The sequence below is a fragment of the Ornithodoros turicata genome, chromosome 2 (genome assembly GCF_037126465.1).
Source record: "Ornithodoros turicata isolate Travis chromosome 2, ASM3712646v1, whole genome shotgun sequence".
Classification (NCBI taxonomy): Eukaryota; Metazoa; Arthropoda; class Arachnida; order Ixodida; family Argasidae; genus Ornithodoros; species Ornithodoros turicata.
In genome coordinates, this window is record NC_088202.1 from 46,490,268 (window position 1) to 46,507,223 (window position 16,956).

At 48.8% G+C, this 16,956-nt stretch overlaps 2 protein-coding genes across 3 annotated transcripts in view; one reads left to right on the forward strand and one right to left on the reverse strand.

Moving 5' to 3' along the window:
* LOC135385358 (proton-coupled zinc antiporter SLC30A2-like) overlaps positions 1–16,956 on the reverse strand; it is a 79,307-nt gene that overhangs the window by 36,694 nt on the left and 25,657 nt on the right. The window lies entirely within an intron of this gene.
* The window catches only part of LOC135385356 (zinc transporter ZIP6-like), an 85,171-nt gene that overhangs the window by 20,745 nt on the left and 47,470 nt on the right, over positions 1–16,956 (forward strand). Inside the window, exon 2 of the mRNA XM_064614638.1 lies at positions 2,309–2,388. Coding sequence (XP_064470708.1) covers positions 2,387–2,388 — 2 coding nt within the window. The 5' untranslated portion in view covers positions 2,309–2,386. The remainder of the gene's footprint in view (positions 1–2,308; positions 2,389–16,956) is intronic.

Below are 16,956 nucleotides of genomic sequence, written 5' to 3' on the forward strand. Positions count from 1 at the left end.
TAAGCTGAATTTATAGTTTGGTCAAGTATGATGTCATGGGGAGCTCAATCTACCCAGGCGTCTGGCAGCGTTACTACTTGAAGGGAGATTTCTAGAGATGGGACGAATCCAGAATTTTACGAATCTGAAGCCAAGGAAGGTTCTGCGAATCCACGAATCTTACGAATGTCGAATCTTTCGAATCCTTTCTTCAAAAAGAGATTGAAAAGCAAAAAAAGAAAAAGAGAGAGAAACCTTTACTGAAAAGTGTTTGGAAGCAGAATATGATACATTCGTTTAGTGAAAAACAAATTATAGTGTAGTTTCAGGAGAAAATATACCCGTATAGTCCTTCTTAAACGTAATTTATTTAACATGTTCTTCAACGACTACAAGAAACGCATAAGTTCTCGAGTCTGAATTATTTCCATAAAACGCAACTATCAAAAAGAAAGCCGTGTTACTTTTAAACTTGTAATGTAACAGTTCCTAGATGAACTCCCTCAGTCTAGAGCAATGTAAACAAACAAACAAGAAAACACCCGTCGGTCAATGAGGCTTTCCGCGGACTCCAGAGGCGCCAATTTGAAAAAGAAACAGACAAACGTGGTTGGTGGATTCGAAAGATTTCGATTCGCCGTTTTGGGCACTGGGATTCGGATTCCCGAACCTCGAATCCCCGCCTCAGATTCAAGGGTTCGTGGGTTCGGTTGGTACATATTTCTGTCTCCTCGCCGCAGCTGCTAGCAGGGGGCGGAGAGTGGGCAGGCGCGCTGTTGCTAAGAGCAGAGCTCCTGGTGACGTCATTTACTCTTGGAAAATCCGAAACTATAAGAGGAAGAAGAGACACAGATGACATTTACGAAATAAAATAGAACCAAAATTGGAAGGCCGTATAGCGGTATAGTAAGCTGCAACAACAACAATAAATGATGGAGAAGTGACGATGACATGGGATGTTTCCCCGTGGTAGCCACAGGCCGTGGTAACCGTTACAAGCTGCAGTCTGCAGATGCATCCATAAAATGGGAAAACATTGCTCTACGTTTCACTACTGCATTGAACCTGCATTGAAGTTTTCCTAAATTTCTCGCCCATATGTGGTGGGTAACCAGTCGGCGCGACTAATCGCAAATACTTCATTTTCGCAATTCAAGCTTTGCAGAGTTATCCACAGAATGGTGATATACCTTACAAGAAATATACGCGTATGTCCATTCTCCTGAATTAGCATTCAAAATTGAAAAAAAAAAATTACAAGAAGAAAGATTGAGGATCGAAAATTACCCTGTGTATCAACTAGTCGGATGTTAAGCAATCAAACTGTACGCCCTGGTGTTAGTGATGTATGTTTCATGCTAGCATAATCCATGCGACTGCTCGTGGGGTCCACATGCGTCAGAATTCATTTTCTCTTACTTACTTGTTTTCATGTATCTGCGCAAGTTTTTCATCTCAGTGGGGTGTTGGAATTCCGTAGGGGGTACAACACCAGTATGTTAACTTTTCATGCTTTTTTTTATCACCTTTTGCAGTATTCTGGCTTTTTTGGTTGGGTTGGGGTGTTGTGAGAGCCTTTGCGAGTTGTAGGGGGCGCTAGGGAATTCCCTGCTTGTTTGTTTGGGATAAAAGGAACGTGCACTTTTTGGAAGCAGTTGGCACGTTGCTAGACTCCACTGCTGTGGATATCCGAATCAATTGCTGACCTCTATGTTTATTCAGTCGCCGTTGAAATCGCAGCGTGCGGCCACCAAACTCGTGCCGCAAAGAGCGACGTCTTTCAACGAATTTCTGCCGCTCGCTAAATTGTTGATCCCTGGCCGTGTTCCCACCCACAACGTTAGTACAAATGTGCGGACACATTTCCCATCGAGCACCCGAAGCCACAGGAGAAAACCGTAATTTGCTGTTCAGTTGCCACTGAATCAACGGGAAGGGTGCTTCTGCGGAGAATTTGTTCGATATTGTGACAGGGTTCTTCTCGGAATATATGCTCTTCTCTGAAGGTCCCCTCTTGACCCCTCCCTCGCGACATTGTTCCGAGAAGGGGCACACGCCAACAAAGTCTAGTTTTGTTTTCGTATATATATATTTCTTTCTTTCTTTTTTTTTTTTGCGTACTCGGCCGACCCTTAAAGTAGGTGGTGCTCTTTTCTTCTTCTTTTCTTGTTAAATTACATCTGCGATGAGATGGTGATGCATTCGACGTCCCACGTCCTTGACACTGGAGTGGATGTACAGCCGTTCCTCCTTTCCCTACGTGTCGATTTACGCGCGCACGCTTTCCAGTCACTACACATCCTTGACTTTCATTTCGCTCCTCCCGTAGGCAAAGATCGGACCAGTCATCGCTGTTGTTCCTGCGCACCTCATCCACGACCCGTGTGCAAGAGGTCCCCCAGAAATAATGTAAGTTCTCCCACTTGTTACCTCTTTTTCTCTCTCGAAGTCGCATCGTTTCTTTTCCGTTGCTTTGGGTTCTGCTCGGGGATGCGTGAGGGTGTGTGTCTTGCGTGCGTGTTCTGCAAAGGTGCAGTGTTGTTCATGTCTGTCTCCTGCTCTTCGTAATAGTTAGGAAACAAATTGTCATTTCTCTTATCACGTGATCGAGCTTAGGCTCGGGGTACATCCGACTATGCGCAGCCCCAGCCTTTATTTGTTGTCTTGGGCACACGAGCACATATTTGTAAAATGTGTACATCTACACATGTGTACAACTGTGTCCAAGTGTCCGTGTGCGACTGTGCGGTCACGTCAAGTAACTGCGCATTGACGAGATGAACCAGAGCCGAGTCTTGGTGTCGACCTCATCGTCTCGTGTGTTCCTCAAGCTCGAGGAAATGTTACTTTTTTGTGTGTGTTAGCGCCACGAAGCAACTGTGGCTATGAGCGGCTTACAGATGTGGACAGATGGAGAGAGGACAGCAGGAACGAGTGGGGGACAGGGGCGTTAGTATGCGTCCTAGGCCGACTTCAGGGGGAACTGTGCCGACATTCGTCCGGAAAGTCTTCGGAAAACCCAGGGAAAACTTCAGACGGCACAGCCGCTGGTAGGATTCGAACCCACCTCCTCCCAGTCTTCAGCACGACCTTGGCTACCACCAACGAGCGCGACGCCTTAACCCGCTCGGTCATGCCGCAGTGAAATGTTACCTCTTTCCACAGGACACCAGCACGCTTGCACCATGATAATTTGTTCACAGAACCTCCTTGGTACAGCTCGAAAGCTCGAGCATTTCACCCTGGCGCTGCATCAGACAGGATCGAATCTTACGTCTTGCTGACTTACGTGACTGACGGAGTCTTACGTGTGACTGAAAAGATGGATATTTTTTTGTCTTGTGCCGAATCCTCGGGGTAGAACTTTGACGGAGCAGTGTAAGGTGCGAAGTGAGTCGCGCTACGCGTGTTGTTGATGTTTCCTCCAGCGGGAATAGACCCAGATTACATCGCGAACCGTAATGTTAAATTCAATAGAAGCTCCCTATAGTGCTGGGAGTAAAAGACGAGCAACGGACGAGACGACGCACGTACACTGAATACGAATGAATCCTTCCTTTGCATTCGAGTTCCGATGAAAGTTGTATAAGTCGCGTAGTTCGGTACACGTTCTACAATTTGCGCGACTTATAAAACTTTCATCGGTACGCGAATACAAAGGAAGGATTGGTTCGTATACAGTATATGTACGATGTGTCGTCTGTTGCTCGTTTTTTAATCCCAACGCTATAGGGCGGTTTTGAACCGAACCTGCTGAAATTTTAACCTCGCCTCGTAATCTTATAACGAATTCCATTGAGAGAGCAAACTTCGTCCCACGACGGGTGTGGGCCAAGTGGGTGGTGACACCAGAGTTTGCGGCATCCCCAATGGAGTGCCATCTGCCCTTGGCGAGAGCGATGCTAGCCTCGCGCGCTGCAGAGCGCTCTAATCACAGTCTCTTTTCTTGGATTGGATTGACCACGCCGTGTTCATTGCGAGGTAGCCACTCCAAGATTAGTCTGAATTACAACTGTACTAGTACTGGTTTCTTAGTGAACAAAGAATATCTCGCGCTGCACAACCACCCCCACCCCCCCAAAAAAATCAGAAATGAAAGAAAGAAAAACAAACACCGGCATTACAGCCCTCATTTGTGGCCTGCACGCCCGTTCTCTGTCGCCCTGGGTCAAAAAGTATTGCCCCTTGGAGCAAACGTTTCGCCCTGCTGTCCCCAATGAAACACCTGATTCCTGGTGGCCTGGTACCGCCACTGGAATTTGCCGTCAAATATGTCTCCTTTGCACTTTTTTGGTCATCGGGATCTCATCGTTTGCGGTCTCATACACAAATCCCTGATCTGTTGTCACAACATCTGTTTTGCCCTTGCCCTTCTATACAACCATTCGAATGCCACGCACATGGCGTCAAGGTGTCAGGGTACAAACGGTGAACGTCGCTGTTGCCTTTGGTGCTGTATAATCCGGAGGCTTGATGGAGCGACGATTTTTGTTCTCTGCAGTTTTTCCCGGGAGCTCCAGAACGACTGCCGCCGCGAATCGCGGCAATGCCGGGGAAGCTAAGCAGGGACTCTAATTTATCTTCATGAGTCACGCTGTCTCCTTCAGAAGTTAATTGGACAGAATGCGATCCAGCCAAAAGTTGCAGGCGGCAATGATACCCCAGATAAATAGATAGATGATAACTTTATTATACACTCAAGGTATGGTGAAATCAGTGCAAAAAAAGCCAAACGGCTTAAGCGGCAAAATAAGTGATAGTTTACGTCAGCCTGTATGGTAGCATATCAAACGTCAGTGCTGGTTGAGGGTGAATGACTGTCAACACATTTGTTTTATTTTGCTTTTATATATGATTGTTCATTTCGAACAGTGGAGTTCCATCGCGTCGAAACGCACAGCTGCAGCACGGTCTGCACGTCTTTCGCGAAAGTTTTCGTTTTTCTGTCAGTTACACTTTCAGAGGTAACGGAAGAATAATGGTGTCTAAGAAAAAGTAAAAGGATCATATATCTTCTCACTGGGTGCATATTATGCTTTGAAACTTGTAATGATAGAGGGAAGGTACGAGGACAGAAGTTCTAAAACGCAAGCTGGAGCAAGCAAGGGTAAGATCGGGTGATGTCTGCCGCAACTTATCGCATTTCGGATGAACATGAGTTGCCGAGCGGTGTGCCGAATGCGCAGTGCTTGGAGTTCTCCAGTGCCGTTACTTGTGGCTTCGGGAAGTTCGTTGATGTTTCGGGTTTTACCCGAAGAGGGATGTAGTAGAAGAGAGAGTGCGAGGGAGAGGGGGGGGGTAAATACGAGTTTTACAATGTTTGCCGCAAACACTCAAGATGGCCCACACGTAGCAGACATCCTCGATGTTGTAATAAATATGCTGCGGGTGCAAAAAAAAAAAAAAAATTTTTTGCAGTTTGTTGTTACTGTTGCAAGGGGACAGATATGGCGTTACCACATCACGTCCCAGGGCATGTTGTTTTCGCAGTAGCATGTACGCCTGCTCGTAAAAAGACGTAATGCTTTTAAATTTCCCTTCTTTTCTTCTTTTTCTTCGCTTCTTTCCCTCTCCCCTGTATGTGCTTTAGCGGCTGTCCCCAGAAGTCGTCGCACGAGAGCGACCGAACTTGTGTGTCCGATAGGTGAGAAACGTACGCTACCGGTTGTTTATATTGTTTGAGAATACTCTGAAGCTTCCGCGAGAACATCCTGTGGCGCTCGATCAGTTAAGCGGTGCCGTACTGGGGAAGGTTCGATAGCTGACACATGATGGCGAGAGCGAAGTGAGCCAAGGCCGGGTCAAAGATAGGGCGTTCACGGTTTGTCCATCTCGTCGCAGCGGATCCAACTCACCGTGCTCTTGGCCTTCACTGAATAAGTAGGTGAGAACAGCGGCGTGACTTTTCGTTGAAGCGGTCACTCGAGCATAGTTTGCACCGTGGTCGGACGGGGTATATGCCTGCCATTCTGAAGGCGAATGGTCTCGTCGGCCAAGGGGCGCAGGATAACAGCTGCTCAAGACGGACTGTTTCGTTAATCAATCACAAACGCTGTATTTGACAGAGAGCCTATGAAGTTGACCCACTCGTTCGTAGCACGTAATGCGCCTTTAACGTATGTGTACACATGCAGGAAATCTTGCATTCCTACTTGTTGTACGTGGAGCTTCCGTCGGACATATAAACGTTACTTAACAATTTCGAAAATAAGAGTGTAGTTGAGACCTTACTTTTCCGGGGTAAATACGTTTCATAATCGAGGAGAGGGTGGATATACATAGTTCGTTGGTCATATTGGGGTCTGTGCTTATGTAACTATTATCAGGTAGCTTTTGCGCTATACGCTGAACCATTTTGTGTGCGCATTTAACGCTGAAATTTTGCGCTGTTCTACGGCTAACACAAGGAAAGACAAACCCAGAATAGATCCGAATAGGCCCCCAGGGGGCCTATTCTGATCTATGTCGGTAGCGCGAACGTGTCGTTCAGGAGCGAGAGCACGTGGTATGTGACGCAACGTAACGCTAGTGATGAGAATTTGGTATTTTCTGCGCTCCAAACGCGTCGCTCACGGGAACGACAGCCTCCAGCCTGTCGATATGGCGGATGATACTGTCGTTAAGCGGAGCGAGAGCTGTCAAGACGGCCGCAAGTTATTTCGCGTGGCTCATATATAAACACAATCACGGTTGGCGCCGGTGTTTAGATCGGGCGACAACGGGTTTGTATCAGATGAAATGTCTTTATTGAAACCACTTTGCCACAGAGACAATTCTGCACTATCATACATATCAAACAATACACAAAGGTCTGCCTAAAGCTTACATTTCTCCACCTCTTAACTGTCTTGACAGCTCCTTCTCTGGGAATTTAATATCGCGACTGATTCTGCCCACTGATTCTAATTGCGTGTAGGTCGTCACCAAAATGTCCGTGAGTGAACTGCGGTGCTCTATCACGAACAGCGACACAATTTCATATTATTCGTGCGTTGAGCGAGAAGCGCGAGACTTCTCCATCGTCAACGCGTCGTCGTCGTCGTCGTCTGCTTCCAAAATAATGCATTCCGCGTGATTCTCCTCCTGCTACACTATTGGCTCAGAGTGCGGCGTCTCGTTCCCAGACGTCTTAACCTCCAACGACAGTCAACAAACCAAGCGCACTGCCGTTAAAAACTACATGGGAATGCCAAAAGTGGCAGGTGTCGTTCCCGGTGCTCGTTAGCGCCTTCTACCGATACTCCTCTATCGAGACCGTCGCTGGCGCTCGACAGCGGCTCGGAATAGGGCCCCAGATCCCATTTGAGCTGACGAAACCAGTCTAGTCGCTGCCAAGGTTACAGTTTTCAAGCGTAACCATCACCTTCAAAAAGAGGATGAAGCAGAACGCCACGCATCTTATTCTGCGAATGAAACAGTAAAGTTTCCCCTTCACGGGGCTCAGGAAGAGATGGATTTCAGCAGTTTGCAACAAACAAACAAACACACACACATAACCGTTATGTACAAGAGAGAGAAGAAACGTGCGCGTTAGGCCGGCTTCTCTTGACGGTGTTCGAGCTAAGCCCCTGGGTGTCGCTTATGTGGAGTCGCCGACCACTTTGTTTTTCTCTCATACGCCATCGCCACCTTTCAGACCACACGGCTCCCAACTGGCGGAACCTGACACTCTCAGCAGTATCGTCTGTCCTCGCAATGCATATAAACACGTGGCGAGTGTAACAGAACACGGACTCAACGCGAACGGAGGAGCGGACAGTGACAGTGGACAATTTATGGCCAACCGTTTCGGGACGATCCCCCACGCTCGCTCCTCACTGTAACGCCGTGTATTGTATATACGTGTATCGAGTTTCAGTTCTCTCCCTCTTTGTACAGTCTTTTCTCTTTGTAAATAAAGACAGTTCTAACCCAGACCCCAACTGGTAAAGACGCTTCTTGCTTCTGTGCTTCGCGCCAATTAACGAGGCTGCGAGTTTTGCAACACATTTCTGGTGCCGAAACCCGGGATATATTTCTCCGGACCTCAACGAGCAATCTTGCAGTTATGGAACGAGCAAAGCAGAAGCGTGCATCGAGAAGACGTCAGGTGACGAAACTCATCGGCGAAGCATCTACGGTTATCGCTAACGAATCGCCGGATCGGATGTTACTTGAGAGTCTTCTAGAACGACTGCGGGTCAGCAACGAAGAGCTCAAACAACTAAATAACGAGTTCGAACAGTACCTAAAGGACGATGACATCGAATCCGAACTGGATACAGCGCTGGAATACGAAGACAACGCAGTGAGTGCCATGGCTAACTTACGAACCAGGATATCCGCACTTGTTGTTACACCAGTCGCAACAACGTCTGCTCAAGTGAGTGAGTCGTCGCCGCAAGTCAACGAGAAATCAAACTCCAATGGCATCCGACTTCCCAAGTTGCAACTGGTGAGGTTCCGCGGCGAGCTGTCAATGTGGGGAACCTTCTGGGAGCAGTTTAAAGGAGCAATCCATGATAACATCTCACTCTCCAAATCAGAAAAATTCTATTACCTACGTTCCTTGCTGGATGGACCTGCAGCTACCGCAATTTCTGGTCTCCAAGCAACGGAGGAGTGTTATACAGATGCCATCGAGGTGCTGACAGAACGTTTTGGTGACAAAAAACGCATCGAAAGGAAACATTTGTCAAGGCTTCGAACACTCCCGCACATCAAATCATCACGTGATGTGTACGGGCTTCGCAGGCTGTACGACCATGTTCAAACGCATGTCCGAGGATTAAAGGCGCTGGGTGTAGCAAGCGAAAGCTACGCATCGATGATGTGTGAGATCCTTCTCTCGAGCTTGCCTACAGACCTGGCACTGGACTATCAACGCCAAAAGAAGAGACTTCTTTTGTATGACGCAAGGGGTAGTTCAGACAGCACGGAGACATCCTCGGAACCTGAGGGAAACACATCCGGTGAGCTAAAAAATATCCTCAACTTCATCAGAATCGAAATCGAGAGCATGGAAGGTGTCAGCATGACAGATAAAAGGCAGGACAGTAATTACGGACGCAGTAAAGACGCTCACAAAGCTCGTCCACTCCACCATCATCGCATGTTCTCTACAACGCCACTGGGAAAAGAACAGAAGCATGTATCTTCTGCAAATCCGGAACTCACATGACAATGAAGTGTAACAGTGCAATGCCGTTAGAAGAACGCAAAAGGAAGTTAGCAAAGGAACAGCGATGCTTCAGGTGCACAAAAACCGGCCACCGATCACGCGAATGTCGTTCCGGAATTGTTTGTGCTAACTGCAACGGGAGACATGCGACTTCCCTATGCGATCCAAACTGGACAAGATCCACTACCAGAAAGAATGATTCCCCGAATGGCAAACAAGGTGCCACCGAAGCTAAAGTGCTATCTGCGAACATGGCCGCACCTGCAAGCGAAACCCAAATTATGCTTCAAACGTTTAGGGCATTTGCCGTCAACGAAGACAGCTCTGTCTACTTCCGCGGAGTTATCGATGGCGGCAGTCAAAGAACATTTATTCGTGAGGATCTTGCCAAATTGCTCAAGCTAGATGTTGTTGACACAATAACGCTACGTGTAAATACGTTTGCCAACGCCAAACCTGCAAATGGCAACAGGTACAATGTTGTCCGAGTGCGCGTGAAAAGTCAGCACACTCCAACCGAAGTAACGCTTGACGCCATCGTGATACCGTTTATATGCAATGACCTCGTCCAAACACCGGTGGAGAGCGAGTTTGTAAAAGAGGTCCACCACGACGGAGGTTTCCTGGCTGATGTGATTTTGCAATCACCATGTCCAACGATCCACGGTATGAGCTTTCTCCTCGGATCCGACCAAATGTGGAAGCTTCTAACCGGCCAAATACGGAAATCGCAGACGAACGACCGCCTGGCAGCCATCGAAACTGCACTTGGATGGACGTTCCAAGGTCCAGTATGACAAGAGCTCCCGTGGAGCAAAACGCAAACCTGGCTGTTTGTGTTCTGAGAGTGGACACAACAGAAACGTGCCTAACAAAATTTTGGGATTTGGAAGCTATCGGCATCACGGACGATCCTAAATCTCCAAACGAAAGTGAGGCCGAAGTAATGCGACGTTTCACTGATGGCCTCAGACGCAACGAAGAACGGTACATTGTGTCACTGCCATGGAAGGAACATCACGAAAAGATTCCCGACAACCACGAGGTAGCCACTACAAGATTAAAGAATTTAACCAAGAAACTGATCAGAGAAGGCAACATGGACGAGTACGATTTGGCCATACGCAACTACATAACGGACGGACACGCAGAAAAGGTTCCCGATGTTGCAACAAACGAAGCACAACCGGTGTACTACATGCCCCATCGCGCTGTCGTGCGAGAGAATGCCACATCAACAAGGCTACGAATAGTGTTTGACGCCTCATCGCACGCACCTGGGAAAGCTTCACTTAACGACCATCTTGAAAAGGGACCAAAACTGAACTGTGATTTGCTGCCAGTCCTTCTCCGTTTCCGAACGTATCGAGTTGCTATTACCGCTGACGTACGCAAAGCATTTCTACAAATTGAAGTACAGGAAGAGGACAGAAATGCACTACGCTTCCTGTGGTTCACCGAGAAACCGGAGAACGAGAAACCACTGCCCCAAATTGAGGAATGGAGGATGACACGCGTTCCCTTTGGAACAACGGCGAGTCCGTTTCTGCTCAGTGCTACACTAAGACAACACCTCAACACAGCCAGTGACTGTGACAAGAGCATTGCAGAGACATTGGCAACGTCATTCTATGTCGATGACGTCCTGACGGGGGCAGACAGTGATTCCGAGGCACTTCACATCTACGAAACTGCGACAAAACTTCTCGGAACAGCAGGAATGAAACTACAAAAATGGGCCTCAAATTCGGCAGCATTGGATCATAAATTCAACAGGTACAACGAGGACGAGACAGAGAACAACAAACTGCTCAACAACAGCGAGATCACAAAGGTCCTTGGCCTCGCTTAGAATAAAAGCGACGATAACTTCAAATTCACGGGATGCAACCTGCTTGAAGTTGTCGCATCTTCTGCGAACACAAAGCGCGCCGTCCTACAGGCATCTGCTCGACTCTTCGACCCATTGGGAATATTGTCACCTTACACTATCCGGAACAAGATTTTGTTTCAAAAGCTATGGGAAGATAAGCTGCCGTGGGACTCGCCACTACCACAGGCAATCGCTGAAGAATGGAACAGCTGGTGCAGTGAGCTGCTACAGCTCAAGCATGTATCTGTCGACCGCTACGCAATGCGTGGAATTGAGGGCCAACCAAGGCGGCTACAGCTACACACGTTCACCGACGCCAGTCCCCTCGCTTACGGAGCATGCATATATCTGTGACGGTTTGAGGATTTGCTTCTGGGAGAGGTGAAATGGCTTTCCCGGGGGAGGCAACTGTAACACGATACGACCCGCCTTGCGCGAAGTTGCAGTGCCAAGGGGGCCATGAGGACTCGTCCGGCAAACGTTCGGCCACATGTTTTCGGGTGCTCCCGGTGTCCGGTTTCAACACAGCGTCCGCGAAGAGTGTCTAAAAATAAAGAGCGAAAAGAAAAGCCCGCGAAAACGAAGGAAGTAGCAGTGGGCGGTTGGTTCGGACACGAAAAGGAAGCATAGAGAACGCTGCGACTGATCGCCAGAACCGAGGTTCAGCGGCCAGTAAGTTGCTGTAGTTTTCTTCTGAATCGGCCACCGCCCCGTAATTCGAAGGACGTCATAACCCAGGACTGAGAATTCTTGGAGAAGCATCTCATCTTTTGTCGACGCCGGGATCCTCGCTTCAGCCAGTCATCGGCCCCTACGCTTCGGACGTGAATCTCGCCCCAAATCCAGGATTCATCGCTGTGTGACGAGAGACGACGCACTCGGTGAGAGCACTGACTTTGTCACCGTGCCGAGGTCCTCTTTAGGTTAGGGAACGCCATAGTAGATCTGTGTGAGCATTTTTATCGTCTATATCGTGTATCGCATTTGCCACATTAAATGTTTGTTGTTTCTTTTGTGCTGAGTCTCTCTGCCTCTGCGGGTGCCCACGTTAGCGTTTCCCATCCCGTTGTGCTCCGTCTGCTCCAAAACCGGGAGGCGTCACATATCTACGTGCAGAAGACTACTTCGGCAACGTCAGTGTATCCTTACTTGTCGCCAAAGCCCGAGTAGCCCCAATCAAGAAATTGTCACTACCGAGGTTGGAGCTAATGGCGGCACTCGTCGGAGCACGCCTCGCGAAGTTTACGTCAGATGCCTTAACGAATCTAAAACCGGAAACATGGTTTTGGTGCGATTCTACTATAACGCTGGCCTGGATCAACAGTTCACCGAGCAAATGGAAGCCTTTTGTCTGCAACAGGGTGCAGGAGATACAGTCTCTCACGGATCCCAAGAAATGGTCACATTGCCCTGGCACACAGAATCCCGCCGACTTGCTAACTCGCGGGACAACGGTCAACAACATATCTCACAGTGATCTATGGCACAAGGGTCCGGAATGGCTAGCGTCAACGCAGCTCCAATGTTCGCCTGACACCCATCAAGCGGACGACGAGGCGTCACATGCGATTTATGAAACAGGAGAGGAGGAGCGATGTATCATCACCAAATCAGTGGCTGTGCACCTAGTTCCTGAGAAGGCGCCACCTCTTCTGGAAATCGAACGAATCAGCCGGCTACAAAGGCTCCTCCGTATCACCGCATGGATTCGAAGATTTACATGGAACTGCCGCAATGCAGCCAGCGACAGGAAACGAGGCCCTTTGGACGCGTCTGAGCTACACGAGGCCGAGGAGTACTGGATAAAACAAGCACAGCATGATGCGTATTTTGAAGAGATTGATCGACTCCGTGAAAATAAGAAACCGTCAAACCAGTCCAAAATCCACGTACTTCGATTGCGACTGGACACGAAGGGTTTCCTGCGACTCGAAGGACGGCTGCACTTTGCGTCAGAGGCAGAAGGTACATCCTATTCTGCTTCCAAAAGAACATCCTTTGACGAAGCTAATTGTTCGAGCTGCTCATCATAGAGTGCTTCACGGAGGTGTGCAGGACACGCTAACTGAAATCAGAGACACATTTTGGGTACCGCAGGTACGGCAACTGGCTCGCAAGATCATTGGTCGCTGCACGGTGTGTGCAAAAGCGAAACTGAAAGCGGCACAAGCACCCGCCGCACCGCTTCCCGAAGAGCGTATCCAACGAAGTGAGCCTTTTGAGATCGTCGGTGTCGACTTTGCTGGACCTCTCTTGCTCAAAACAAAAGACGGTGTCGAAAAGGCGCACATAGCACTGTTTACATGTGCTGTCACCCGCGCTATACACCTGGAACTTGTACCCAACGTCACAACGAAGTCTTTTCTGATGTCATTTCGAAGATTCATATCCCGAAGAGGCATGCCAACCACCATCTACTCTGACAACGCCAAGACATTCCAGAGAGGTTCCAAAGAAGTGAGAGCAATGTGGAAGGCTATGAGAGCTTCAGAGGTTTACGATTTCTGCTCGACTCAAAAAATCCACTGGAAATTTATCGTGGAACGAGCCCCTTGGTGGGGCGGCTGGTGGGAACGCATGGTAAAATGCGTAAAAATATGTTTGCCAAAAGTCCTTGGACGTCAGTCGTTGAATTTTGAAGAAATGTCGACTGTTCTGACTGAGGTGGAGGGAGTAATAAACTCTCGCCCATTAACGTTCGTTCCGTCAAGTCCGGATGAGCCTCAGACACTATCTCCTGCGCATTTCCTCATTGGGAGAAGAATCACCGCGCTACCGAAGTCACCACTGGAGACAACGCCACATTCGTCCCGCACCGATCTAACGAGAAGATGGAAACATCGTCAGCGACTTGTTGATATGTTTTGGGATCGCTGGCGGAAAGAATATCTTCTACAACTTCGGTCGGCTCACCAGGGTTCATCGACAACAAATATTTTACGAGAGAATGACCTGGTTATTGTGCACGACGACAGATTGCCACGCCACTTGTGGAAGATCGCACGAATATTGCAAACACATGTGAAGGCTCGCTACCGACGCGTGAGTCCACGCTGAGAGGAAGCACACGAAATACCAGATTTTGTAGCACACATATTTAATATGAGCACGGAATGAAAATGTTGGCTCACAGATCGTCGTCTTCTCCCTGTTGGTGGTCGCCCTTGTCTTCCGAGTAGCTTCAGTGGCCGCTGCCTTGTCTCTTGACTTCCTCCATCCCCCGTTTCGGTGCTGGACCCTTGTTCGTCTTTCGGGAGCTCTGGCACGACTGCCTTCCCCCACGGATGGTGATCGAGAGTTCGAGACCAAAAACCGAAGAAACGGACACTTTCCGAGAAACGGCAGAGACGGGGCCGATCGACGGTGTCGCGTTACACCCTTTCGAGTGTAGGAACTGGACGGCGCCCCCGAAACCATAAATAACGTTTGTGTAACGGCTTCGCTGTTCATTCTACGTCCATTTGGGCTGTGAGGTTAAGCAGTCACATCTGGTCCTTCACACACATGCTGGAAGGGATGGTCATATTCGTTCGTGTACCCTGCGTTTGCCAAGTGGAACCCTGTTGCGCCGTGCAGTACAACATCTGTATCCATTGGAATGCAGGAGTTCTTAACTTCAACACCCCATTTTGCCGGCCGGGAGGATGTAACAGAACACGGACTCAACGCGAACGGAGGAGCGGACAGTGACAGTGGACAATTTATGGCCAACCGTTTCGGGACGATCCCCCACGCTCGCTCCTCACTGTAACGCCGTGTATTGTATATACGTGTATCGAGTTTCAGTTCTCTCCCTCTTTGTACAGTCTTTTCTCTTTGTAAATAAAGACAGTTCTAACCCAGACCCCAACTGGTAAAGACGCTTCTTGCTTCTGTGCTTCGCGCCAATTAACGAGGCTGCGAGTTTTGCAACAGCGAGGCTTCCCCATTGCTATCTTCAGGCCGTTTCAAAGTCTAACAGACACAATAAAAGATAATCGAGTAGTATCCAACATTGGTAAGAAGAATAATCGAACACAAGGCGACAGCCTCCGTCAGCGCAAAATGCTGAGCGAGCAAGGGAGGCGAACTTGCTCAGGAACGGAGCCTCCCATAAACCAGTACGACTGAGGACGATGATATTCATAATACGGAGCAAAGCTGGTTAGTTTCTCGAATTACTCGCGAAGACCTACGCGACCAGCGAGTGAACTTGAACGCAGCTATCGCCATGTACTTGGAGAATAAAGAACAAGTCTGTCACACACGGTGTGTCCCCGAGCTCAAGCTTCCCTCCTTACGGAAATTCTCTGTGGTCCTCATCTTTCTCCTGAGAACAGCTCTTGTCTTTCTTTTTTCTTTTTTACTTGCGAATAAAGTATTTTTCCGCCACCTAAACGATAACGTTTTCTGCGTTATTAAGCGCACATCCGACGGCGCAAAGATCAAGTCGTAAAGACAATCGTAAATCAATTTCTGTTCTTGGCTGACACGTGTGGAACGGGCACAGGTGGGCCGGAAAAGAGTGCCGCGCGGTGAAACATCAATCCACACTGTTTGAGTGTATATAGATACGTCGTTAAAGCGATCACTTTATAGGGCCAACCATGGTGCAGATCTGTCATGCGGCTTCACAGGGGTGGGTCTTCTGCCGAACGCTCCGCTAAAGCAAAAAACCTTGTTCTCTTTCTGCAGAAGGCGGGTCTTGCTCAACGACCCCTCTAACACTTTGCTCTCCCCGATGAATTCATGCACCCTCTACGTATCTCCACCCGTCATCCTCTATCCTCCATCCGTCTTTCTTTTTTTTTGTGGGGGGAGGGGGTAGTAAAGGTGGTTGTTTTCTTCTCTCTTTATGTAATCCCCGTGGCTGGCCAGTTGTCGGTGATGACGACGGTTGAGTTGCAGGTACTTGAAGCAGACGATCTTCAATAGTTGGTAACAGGTTTATTTACAGCAACGGATTTTGTTGCAATATTTACATGTTATGGCAAAGTCACTTCGAGCCTTCGAGCAGGTCCGTTTGCTACGGAGTCCGCAGGCCAAGTCCCCCTAATTTCCCCAAACTCCCCCGCTCTCTGCGTTGTTTTTCGTCCGCCCGATGCCCTCCTTTCACGCGTCTCATGTTACACGCTCAGCAAAATAGAACCACAGAAAACAACGCCCCTCGCACAACAGTTAGCTCGTCTGACCAAACGTCTTCGACCCCACAATTTATGACCTCCCGTCGTCCGCTATACGGACACGTGCGAAGCACTGCTCACAGAAACCCTGTCCTCTGTGTTTTGGCGCCAGAATCTGGTGACTGTTTCCAGACCACATGTGTGGGAGGAACGACGGCAAATCCTCAAAGTGGCCAGTCGTTTTCTACGAAAGCGCAGGAAGAAGTAAAACCGCAAAATAACGAGCCCTTCTGTCGCACAGGAAGTGTACACTTTACAGGGGATATAGTTGAGACGACGCCCACTTCTGTGTGGCCAATAACGGCGAGCCGATCCTTCCATTACCCCCCGCCCCCGTGGCTTCACAGGGTCCGTTGACCTGTCACATGCCCCCCCCCCCTCCCAGCGTAATCGGCGGACTGTGTTTGCGGTGCGCGGAAACCACCACAGAAACAATGAGAGAGAGAGAGAGAAAAGAAAACCGATTTCACTAAGCATTAAAAGGCTTTCAATAAAAATTGTGTCATCTGAAAAAGAGCTTCGCCAAAAATTTATCGCTAACGATGGCTCATATACATTTTTTTTATTCCGTGTTAGCGCCGCGAAGCAACGGTGGCAATGAGCGGCGTACCGATGTGGACAGGTGGAGAGAGAGGACAGCAGGAAGGAGAGGGGGACAGGGGGGGTTATATAGTGTGCGTCCTGGGCCGACTTCAGTGGGAATTGTGCCGACATTCGTCTGGAAAGTCTTCGGGAAAACCCAGGGGAAACCTCAGACCCGGTGGTATGATTCGAAGTTCCCA